The sequence below is a fragment of the Schistocerca cancellata genome, chromosome 7 (assembly GCF_023864275.1).
Source record: "Schistocerca cancellata isolate TAMUIC-IGC-003103 chromosome 7, iqSchCanc2.1, whole genome shotgun sequence".
Classification (NCBI taxonomy): domain Eukaryota; kingdom Metazoa; phylum Arthropoda; class Insecta; order Orthoptera; family Acrididae; genus Schistocerca; species Schistocerca cancellata.
Genome location: NC_064632.1, coordinates 251,443,645 through 251,455,719, shown reverse-complemented (window position 1 = coordinate 251,455,719; position 12,075 = coordinate 251,443,645). Strand labels below are relative to the sequence as shown.

General features: G+C 39.4%; 1 protein-coding gene across 4 annotated transcripts in view; it reads left to right on the top strand.

Annotated features, from left to right (window-relative positions):
* The window catches only part of LOC126091908 (polycomb protein Sfmbt-like), a 330,279-nt gene that overhangs the window by 291,527 nt on the left and 26,677 nt on the right, over nucleotides 1-12,075 (top strand). For all 4 annotated transcript variants that reach the window (XM_049907216.1, XM_049907218.1, XM_049907217.1 and 1 more), the window contains one exon: nucleotides 9,751-10,113. In XM_049907216.1, the coding sequence (XP_049763173.1) occupies nucleotides 9,751-10,113 (363 nt within the window). The remainder of the gene's footprint in view (nucleotides 1-9,750; nucleotides 10,114-12,075) is intronic.

Genomic DNA, 12,075 nt, shown 5'->3' with positions numbered 1-12,075 from the left:
ACACAGGCAGACAGTGTTTGTTGGTAATGAGGATCACCCTGTGGCTAAACATGCCTTGGTGCACGGCCAGCACATCTTGGCACAGTGTTACACCGTCCGGGTTATCTGGATACTTCCCACTAACACCAACCTGTCAGAACTCCGGAGATGGGAACTTGCCCTTCAGCATATCCTCTCTTCTCGCTATCCGCCAGGCCTCAATCTCCGCTAATTTCTAATTTCAATGTGCCGCCGCTCATACCTCACCTGTCTTTCAACATCATCTTTGCCTCTGTACTTCCGTCCCGACTGACATCTCTGCCCAAACTCTTTGCCTTTACAAATGTCTGCTTGTGCCTGTGTATGTGTGGATGGATATGTGTGTGTGTGCGAGTGTATACCTGTCCTTTTTTCCCCCTAAGGTAAGTCTTTCCGCTCCCGGGATTGGAATGACTCCTTACCCTCTCCCTTAAAACCCATATCCTTTTGTCTTTCCTTCTCCTTCCCTCTTTCCTGACGAGGCAACCGTTGGTTGCGAAAGCTTGAATTTTGTGTGTATGTTTGTGTTTGTCTGTGTGTCTGTCGACCTGCCAGCACTTTCATTTGGTAAGTCACATCATCTTTGTTTTTAAATATATTTTTCCTTCGTGGAATGTTTCCTTCTATTATAACCTAATATATATATATATAAACAAAGATGATGTGACTTACCAAATGAAAGTGCTGGCAGGTCGACAGACACACAAACGAACACAAACATACACACAAAATTCAAGCTTTCGCAACAAACTGTTGCCTCATCAGGAAAGAGGGAAGGAGAGGGAAAGACGAAAGGATGTGGGTTTTAAGGGAGAGGGTAAGGAGTCATTCCAGTCCCGGGAGCAGAAAGACTTACCTTAGGGGGAAAAAAGGACGGGTATACATTCGCACACACACACACACTCACACACACACACACACACACACACACACACACACACACACACACACACATATCCATCCACACATATACAGACACAAGCAGACATATATATATGCCAGCACTTTCATTTGGTAAGTCACATCATCTTTGTTTTTAGGTATATTTTTCCTTCGTGGAATGTTTCCTTCTATTATAACCATATATATATATATAATAGAGGGAAACATTCCACGTGGGAAAAATATATTTAAAAAGAAAGATGATGAGACTTACCAAATAAAAGCGCTGGCAGGTCGATAGACACAGAAACATACACACAAAATTCTAGCTTTCGCAACCAACGGTTGCCTCGTCAGGAAAGAGGGAATTTTTCATATGATTACACAGATTGCTTGTGGTCATAGAGTGCAGCATAGTGTTTACAGTAAAGTTGGTATGTAATGTGGCTGTAGTCCTGCATTTGAAAGAGTAGAAAAAGAGGAAAAGCCAATGGCAGTGCTGGAATAGGTAGCAAAAGGTGAATGTATGGGACAGGTCTTGGACTTGGGCATAGAGGTGTGGTCTAGGTGGACTGGTAGGTGGCATAGGGGCAGACAAGGAAAAGAATATTGTGTAGATCGGGTATCGGGTGAACATCTAATTGCAGTGGCAGGAAGAGGTGCAGACGAAATATTCCTGATTCAGCAATATGGTGAGGGAGATCACCTATGCCAGCATCAACTGTAATTTAAATATGGGCAGCACATGTCTGGAGAAATGGATTAATATAAAAGTAATTAATATAAATACAAGGTATCAAGAAAAATCTTTATCAAATAAGATGCATGTATTGTTGAGATGAGCAGCAGGCTGGAAATAAGGTTTTCTTGATCCTGTGGCAGTTTTGACTGCAGATTTCTGGACTTGTGTTACAGGGTGGAAAGTTGTAGGACTCCCGTTGATGGGTCAGGGGTGCACTACACAAAGGGAACAGCTACTCGTGTAGCTGAATACTTGTGGAGTGCACCTTTTTAGGCAGTAGTTTGAGGTCCTCTGCTCTACATCTACAGCTACAATCTACATACATACTGCACAAGCCCCTATAAGGTGCATGTCTGAGAGAACCCTGTACCACTACTAGTCATTTCCTTTCCTGTTTGACTCCCAAATAGAGTAAGGGAAAAATAACTGTCTGTATTGCTTCCATACAAGCCCTAATCTTATCTTCTTGGTCCTTTCATGAAATTTATGTTGGCAACAGTAGAATCATTCTGCAGTCAGCCTCAAACGTTATTTAGTCAGAAGCAAAGCAAGACCACATAAAAGGTAAAGACACATTGACTGTCACCATTTTAACAGTAAATAGTTGAGGTATTTGTAACAAAATTCCTGAATTTACTGCATTCAGGAAAGTCATTGTGTTCAAATTATTGTTGGAACTGTGAGCTGGCTGAAACTGAAAGTAGAAAGATCAGAAATATTTAGCAAGACATGAAACATTCATTGAAAGTACTTATCAGACACCATAAGAGGGGGAGTATCCATTGTTCTCAACAAAAATGTGGCTATTGAGATCAAAATTGAGTCAGACTGTGAAGTTATTTGGATGTGAGTAGCAGACCTAGATGAACTAAAGTTAATTACTGGACATTCTTACCAGCCACCAATTGCACTGTAAAAGTGGTAGAATCTTTCAAAGGATGTCTATGCTCAGTAGTGCAGAAATATCCAGATCATGCAGTATTAGTTGGAGGTGACTTAAATCTACCAAGTATAAACAGGAATGTCTTAAGGATTCACTGCAGGTTGTACGAACAGAGAGTTTTGCGAAGTACTTGTGAACAAATTTTCCAAAAACGGTCTTGACCAGCTAGTTAGACAACCCCAATGAAAAGAAAATATTTTAGACCTTGTATCTATAACATGCCTGGTCTTACTGACAGTGTCAGTATAGAGACAGTGATCACGATGATACCATAGCAACTACAGTTACTAAAGTTAATAAATCCATCGAGATTGCTAGAAGAACATTTGTGCTAGAAAAGGCAGCTAAGTAGTTGTTATCATCCCACTTAGACAATGAATTAACATCCTTTAGTTCCAGTATGACAGACATAGAATTATGGGCAAAGTTTAAACAGTAAATTACACCATGGATAAGTATGTAGTGAGTAAATGGATTAAGGATGGGAAAGAACCACTGTGGTTTACTAATAAAATTCAGAAAATATGGAGAAAGCAGAGACTGTGGCAGTCTTGGTTCAAAAAACAATACCGAGTGAGGTGGCGCAGTGACTAACACACTGGACTCGCATCCGGGAGGACGACGGTTCAATCCCGCGTTTGGCCATCCTGATTTAGGTTTTCCGTGATTTCCCTAAATCGCTCCAGGCAAATACCGGTTCCTTTCCTTTGAAAGGGCACGGTCGACTTCCTTCCCCATCCTTCCCTAATCCAATGAGACCGATGACCTCGCTGTCTGGTCTCCTCCCCAAAACCACCCACCCAAAAAACAATGCTCAGATGTCAACTGGCTAAAATTAGTAGACATTCATGCATCTGTAGAAGTTTCAGTATATGAAGCATACAAAAACTTCCACCTTCATGCCTTGGCAAGAGATCTTGCTAAGAACTTCATAAAATTCTGGTCCTTAGGAAAATCGGTAAGTTGATTGAAGGCTTCTATCCAGTCACTCACCAACCAGTCTGGAGTGACAGTAGAAAACAGCAAAAGAAAGTTGAAGTTTTAAATTTTGCATTTAAGAAATACGTGCAGTAGGTTCATATAAATGTGCCAACGTTTGCCTGTCACACAGACTCCCATGTGGAGGACATAGTAATAGGCATCCCCAGCATAGGGATGCAAGTGAAAGAATTAGAAACAAATGCATTGCAAGGTCTGGATGGAATATCAGTTCAGTTTCACAGATAGTATGGTACGGGGTTGTTCTCTTAATCTGCTTGCATTTATTGCAAATCTCTCACTCCGTGCTAAGTCCAAAGTGACTGGAAAAAGTGCAGATAACTCCTGTATATAAGAAAGATAAAATAATGGGCCTGTATAATTACAGACCAATATCCTTAACATCAGTTTGCAGCAGTCTTCTGAAACACATTCTGAGTTCAAATGTAACAAATTTCCAGGGGACAGAAAAGCTTCTGTCCACAAATCAGCTCAGTTTTAGAAAGCATCACTCATTCAAAACTCAGCTTGCCTTTTTCTCACATGTCCCACAAATCATGAATGGAGGGCAACAGGCAGATACCATATTCCTAGATTTCCAGAAAGTATTTGCCATGGTGCCCCACAGCAGACTGTGATGAAGGTCCGAGAATATACATATTAGATTCCCAGATGCATGAGTGGCTTGAGGACTTTTCAAGTAATACAACCCAGTACATTCTCGTCAATGGTGAGTGTTCATCAGAGACAAGGGTATCATCAGGAGTGTCACAGGGAAGAGTGAGAGGACTTGCTCTTATTATCTGTATATATAAATTATCATATGAGATGCTTCTCACCATATAGTGGAGATGCTGAGTCGCAGATAGACACAACAAAAAGACTTTCACGCTTAAAGCTTTTGGCCAGTGGCATTTGTCAACAATACACACACACACACACACACACACACACACACACAAACTGCAGTCTCAGGCATCGGAAACCACACTGTGATGAGTGTGGTTTCAGTTGCCTGAGACTGCAGTCATGTGCGAGAGTTGCGTTTGGCGAGTGTGTGTATGTGTCTCTGTTGTTGACGAAGGCCATTGGCCAAAAGCTTTAAGTGTGAAAGTTTTTTTGTTGTGCCTATCTGCAACTCAGCATCTTCACTATATGGTGAGTAGCAACTTTTCTCTCACAATATTGTTAAATTTCATCCTGGATTTTCCTTTGTTTGATTTATGTAAATTATCTGTCAGACAGACTGAGTAGCAATTTATGGGTGTCTGCCGATGATGCTGTGGTATATGTGAAGGTATCATCTTTAAGTGACTGTAGGAGGGTACAAGATTATGTAGTCAAAATTTCTAGTACATGTGATGAGTGGCAGCTTCCTCTAAATGGAGAATAATGAAAGCTACTGGGAGAATTTTTGAGAAGTGTAGCTCATCTATAAAGGAGACTGCATATGGAACACCAATGCATCCCTTTCTTGAGTTCCATTCGACTGTGTGGGATCTCCTCCAGGTCGGATTAAAGTAAGACATTGAAGCATTTAAGAGGCGTGCTGCTAGATTTGTAACTATTAATTTCAGTCAGGAAGCAAGTATTATGGAGGTACTTTGTAAACTCAAATAGGATTCCCTGGAGGGAACAGGACATTATTTTCATGTGGCACTATTGAGAAAATTTAGAGAACTGGCATTTGAAGCTGACTGCAGAATGAATGTACTGCGGCCAACACACATTTCGTGGAAGGACGAGGAAGATCAAAGAAGATAAGTTGGGCTCATGCAGAGGCATTTAGACAGCCTAGGCATCCATGTTAAATGTAACTATCTTTTATGTTGTTATTAAAATTAGTACGATACACTCTTTAGGTAAAAAGCATGTAGTTGACTAATCTTTTTTTCTTCTTCTTTCCCTTTGTATTTTATAAAACTAAAAGCTTGAAGCCCACTTGGCTTTATCAGACTAAATAGTGCATTGTCTGATCCTATATGCTATGACTGAAGTCACAGAATATAGCAATAGATTTTGTTCTCAGACAGCTGTTAGGTTTTCTGGCAGGACTCTCTTCTGTAGGACGTAATAAATTATTATAAAGAACTAAAGTGAAAATAACATCTTACTAACAGTGCAAAAACATTTCTTGTCTATTCAGTAAATGTGTAATTTAATGTTATTAACAGGACCAGTTTTTCAGGTCAGTCCCCTTTCACCACTGGTGTATTCATCTTATTCATGTGTGTACTATGGAACATGACTCTTAACAAACTATCCAACTTAATGTATACAAGTGTATTGTATGTAATCTTGTACGTAAAACATGTAATCTGTGTATACAAAGATCTGAACAAAAAAACTAGTGCATCCTTCTGTTACATATCTTCAAAGAAAACAATGTACAGTTGAAAGCTCAGCCAGTATAATGTATTTCAATTTAAAGTGCAGTAGCTAACAAGAGAATGGTCCAATCCAACATGTTGAAACCTACACTCATGTTTTTCACACAGGAAGAATACACTGAAAGAAATGGACTGTCGAAATTTTAGGTGCTAAGGCACACTGCAAGTATTTAAAAAGTAATGTTAAAGCTATTCACTTTTGTTGCAAGAAGAACTGCTTATAACAGTGATTTGTACAGCTCTTCGTTCCCAGTGTACGGTCAATGAATAAGCAGACGACAGCTGTGACACGAAAATGTAGCACTGCATAGTGCAAAGTGCATGCACGAGAATTTTAAGCTCTTAAATTATACCAAACATATTGCAAATCATTAATTTTTTAATAACTTGCAGACCATATTGGCAGCTAAACTATTCCAGATGTATTTCTTACACAGAAAAAAAATCAAGGCATTGTGTGAGGATACATTTCAGACAACTTCCATAAATCAGGACTTTAGTTTGTTGACGTCACGGATTTTATAACAACTCTTGTAGCACAGTTGTTACGATAATTTTTGAATGATTTATATTTTACTAACAATGAAACACTTCATTTTTTATTCCCTGTAATCGTCACAAGAATGCGAAGTGTCTGGTGGATGATGGGGAAAAAACATTTTCCTTGCACCAGGCACATCTCACAGTAATTACTGATTTCATGTATACAGAACCACAGTTGAGTATTGTACTGCATAACCAATGCAGGCATACTTCATAAAATTCATAAAATGTTGCAGCACAGTTTGATAATGCAAAAATGACTGAAGTTTAACAGTGCTATTCGGCTGATGAACCTGAAATGACAGATAGCTGTCAGAAATTATATTGTCTGACAGTTTTCTGAAAAATGCTTTACACTGTTAAATTTATTTGTTTGATTTTTCCCCCTTCCTTATTGAGATGCTGAGTAATACTAATAGTTCAGGGTGGTATCATTGTGTCCCGGCCAAGAGTCCAAAAAAAACAACAAACTATTTTCTTCATATGGTAAGATGTTTCAGATGTAATATTGAAAATCATTCTTGCACGAAACCTGACTGACTGGCTTTATACACAGCATTTTAGGGGAAAACATGAAGCTTTGTTTTCACATTAGCTACAAATTTCTCTATAGTATTACCTATTAATGACATCTCCTCTCTACATTTACTTCCTTTTCATTTAATCTCTTGAATTTGGTGAACCAGGTTGAAGAAGCCTTGAAATCAGTATTGTTCATCCCTAGTAATTCAGAGCACCGAGTCTTGTTGTAATCTCTTTCAGTAAAAGTGCACGACTCTCACGAGTAACTGTGAACAACTGTGTCAGAAAAACTATCTTCAAAGACTGAAATTTGCTTTACAGATTATGACCACATTGTGCTGTGTTATCTGTTTACCAATGAGCCATCAACCAAGGATACATGCCTGCCGTTATATGTATGCACTGTCTGCTACAGCTATGGCAGGGGTATATGTTTCTACAGCCTCCTGGACTGTTATGAATTAGGCAATTTTCAACTTTATATATTGTGTGTAAAAAAATTCAGGGCAGGTTTCAACATGTGAGATTGGACCATTCCCTTATAAGTTTTTGTACTGTATACACAGTCTGCCAGAGCTACTTGTCTTTCATAGATTAACAGACAGTGTTTTTGTAATCTGGAAAAGTAAGGGAGACTTATTAGTAGAATAGAGGTTTCATTTGCTCCATGAAGTGTGCTGAAGTTGTTCCCTGGATAGAAAACAACATGAGGAAGTCTGATATTCTGATTAAAAGTACTGGCCAGGCATTCAGCTTAAGTCTCAAACATCAATTTCTTTTGTAAGTGCATTCTCATTTGAACTTCATTAATCATATCTTTGAAAAAAACTGTTTAACTGAGTTATATTTTATTATGCATCAAATTTCTCCAGGCAGACAGTGATATTACAAATTAGTGCCCTTCACTTTCAATATTTTCTTTCCAATAAAGGCTTGACTACTGCACTTGACCCTTTCAATTAATTTAGAAAGCTTTTCCTTATATGCTGATTCCTGAATTCTTAACAATGTCGGAAGTTTTCTTCTTGCTGTTTTAGTTTTTATTAAAGTGATGTGCACATAAGGAGGCAGTACATAGTAGCTAGGTACACTGTTTGAAGTGCTGTGCCAGCCAATTACATCACTCTGGAACATCAATTTGGAGCATGCTTCAATATAAAGTTTATTTCAATCAGTGTCTACAAAACAGTGTAATAGCTATATTGGTCTCAACTGTCTAGTGATTGTCAGTAGCCGATAAATATTGCTTAGCTGATGGCTGGAATCTTCCAGTACACTCTACAATGAAAAGTTGGCTCCTAGCATGTTTTGACTCAGCCACTGGCCATGCAGTATTTATGGGCTATTGACAATGACTAGACAGTCAAGACTTGTAAAGCCACCAAACAGTTTTTTGAACATTGACTGAAATAAAATTTATAGTGAAAAATAATACACTCACTCATCACTCATCTAATAACATAGCAAATATGAATAAAAGTGCTAAGGGTGTACGTACATAGAACATAAAGTGTTGCTTTTATCAGTGTAAGTATGATGAGTCTATTTAACCATTATGTTCATTTGGGTTACTTGAAGCAAATACTGAGTATCGCGTTATCAATCACTACTGATGGTTTTTCAACTATAAGTTTTCAAGATAGTCGGAGGCAAAAAACTGGTGTCCTCTTGTTGAGCATACCCCAATGTTGTCAGTGAACGAGGGGAAAGATGTGGAGTGTGTGGTCTGCACATAATTGGTATCACTGCACAGTATTCTGCATCTCTCCCTCTATACAGAAAAATTGCATGCCCACCTTCAGACATGCACACAACTCTAGTAATATTAAATTTCACATTTGTTTTTTCTTAAATGAAGGAATATTAGCTATACTGGTATTATCCTTTTTTTCGCCATCTCAGATACATATTTCTATGAAGACTAGTTTCAGTCAATATTTAATGTTTTTTCATATGTATGTAGTTGCATAAGAAACCCATTATATCCATACACAACTACACATTACTCTGTCATCATAAAAATAAATATGAAGCTGAAATGGTGAAATAAAGGATAAATTAAAATTTTGACGTAGATGTGGAATCTCTCATTTTGAATATGTCTGCAGTAGTTTCATCCGTTTATTGCAAAAATAATGACAACAATCTGACCTCAACAGCCAGAGATTGAGAGTGTGAGTGTGTGTGTGTGTGTGTGTGTGTGTGTGTGTGTGTGTGTGTGTGAGAGAGAGAGAGAGAGAGAGAGAGAGATTATTTCTAATGAAGGCCTTGTTGGCCGAAAGCTCACTTTCTGGCAGTTATTTTGTTGTGCCTGTCTGCGACTCACCATCTCCGCTATATGGTGAGTAGCAGTTATTCTTTTCACAACATTGTTACATTCCGTACTGAATTTTTCATTGTTTGATATTGCAAAAATAAGTTGCCTTGAATTATTGTACTTCAGTTTATTTAAATGTTGTTTAATGTCATCCTGGAGTGTTTTAGCGCATCAGATTTCCGTCCTTGGTGATCATGACATGAATAATGTGTTGCCATTGTGTCCCATGGAAAGATACACACGCACACATTTGAAGTAGTACATTTAGTACTTCTGTTTTGATGTTATAATTTGGCTGCTATACTGTTTATTCTTCTTTTTGGTTGTATAATTGTACATTAGCTACTCAGTACACTTCAAAGCGTAACACTGTCAGTAAATTGAGTTCTCAGGGATTCATTCTTTGTACGGGCAGGTAAAACCCCGAAAGGAGTGAGGAAGAAGCCAAGACGCAGGCACAAACGTACCGCCATTACTGGTGGGAAGACATCTCCTGCGGGCTCATTGACAGGTGGCAGCCCTCCAGGTGGGAGAAGAGGTCCCACCTCGTCTCCTGCTACACTCTCAGCAGATATCGGTCTCATTGCCCAACAACATTCAGCCTCCAACCCTGTGCCTTCAACTGCAGTTGCACCTGTAACTGCAGCGACAGTGATATCTACACCAATACACATGCAGACGATGCCTGCTGCAGTAACTTCTGCTATGCCAGAGAGGGATCGTCTACCTTTCCGTGAACCTGCGCAGGCTACTAAGCTCTCAATCGATCCTCTTACAGGTATGGCTTATCTTCGCTTTGAATTATTGTTGCTCTTAAAACTGTATACGTTTATCTATTATTTGCGTAGAATGCCTAGTTACAACCAGAGTTCGCTTTCTTGTTAATTTGGTTAATTTAGAGACCCCAACACCATTGTAACTTGCTTCTCTGTACAAGCTATATATTTAGAACTTAGTTGCTGATTAACCAGAATTGTTGTATTTCTTGTTTATCCACATATGTCAGAACACAAATGTGTGTCAGAATGTTTTCTTGCATATATATTCCTAAAAGCTATTGTAGAGTTCTTGTAATACCTGTGGATTTCCATGTGGTTCTGCAAAGTTCACGCGCTGTTGGAGTAGTCCCCACAGCAACACAGAAAACTGTTGATTAAACACTATTATGACCTGTTTTAGCTAATTTTTGCATTCCATCCCTTTGGATGTAGGTGTCAAGTGTGCATGCCTCCACATATTTGTATCTTATGTCATATTTATGCCATTTTAAGATGAAATTGCTCCAGAAAATCTAGAAGTTGTTCACATGGCTCAGAGCACTGTAGGACTTAACATCTGAGGTCATCAGTCCCCTAGAACTTAGAACTACTTAAACGTAACTAACCTAAGGACATCACACACATCCATGCCTGGGGCAGGATTCAAACCTGCGACTGTAGCGATCGCGCGGTTCCAGACTAGCGCCTAGAACCACTCGGCCCCTCCGGCCGGCGACAATGTAGAGTTATCCGTATTTTTACATGGCACCTTGTTCCCGATCCACCCCCACTGCTAGGGACGCTAGGGGGCATTCGTTGCCTTTACAAGTACGACACAACATGTGGTTCATGCACAATGGAGCTCCTGCACATTTCAGTCGAAGTGTTCGAACGCTTCTCAGCAACAGATTCGGTGACTGATGGATTGGTAGAGGCGGACCAATTCCATGGCCTACATGCTCTCCTGACCTCAACCCTCTTGACTTTCAATTATGGGGGCATTTGAAAGCTCTTGTCTACGCAACCCCTGTACCAAATGTAGAGACTCTTCGTGCTCGTATTGTGGAAGGCTGTGATACAATACGCCATTCTCCAGGGCTGCATCAGCGCATCAGGGATTCCATGCGACAGAGGGTGGATGCATGTATCCTCGCTAATGGAGGACATTTTGAACATTTCCTGTAACAAAGTGTTTGAAGTCACACTGGTACGTTCTGTTGCTGTGTGTTTCCATTCCATGATTAATGCGATTTGAAGAGAAGTAATAAAATGAGCTCTAACATGGAAAGTAAGCGTTTCCGTACATATGTCCACATAACATATTTTCTTTCTTTGTGTGAGAGGAATGTTTCCTGAAAGTTTGGCTGTACCTTTTTGTAACACCCTGTATAAGTGGTAACTCATATTTATGTTTTACATTTGGTTGAAGTTGCTCCAGTTGTTAATTTTACATTTACATACCCTTTACTGAGGAGTGATTGTGCATCAGGCCACTAGGGGTGTCTGAGAGTTCAGATTTGGCACAATTTATTTCAAAATTATTATATCTCCTCTGTAGGAATTTATATGTATGGGCTTAGGGAAATAGCTCTCATACTCACCTTCTGGCCAGGGAAAATCACTAAAGCCATGGTCAGAACTACTGGTGACTTCATCACTGGTATTTGTATGTAGCTGTGTAAACTGCAGCTAAGACAGTGAGACACAGTGTGGCTGTTAATTGTTTAGTCAACCAGACACAGTCACCACATGACCCAAGTCATGACTTAAGTGTTGTATGTTTGTCATTTGACTTTGTAGTCACATAATGCCTGCATGCCAGTGATAATCACTGCTGTTGTCTTTCACTACTTCCATTAGTGGATCAGGCACTCGTTGACGTAGCATGAGTGTCTGTACCACGTCCCCTCTTTGTCGTGTCTTACCATCTCAGTAATTGTGGCCTGGACATCACCACTGTTCCTTTAAGGTTTCTTAGTCAG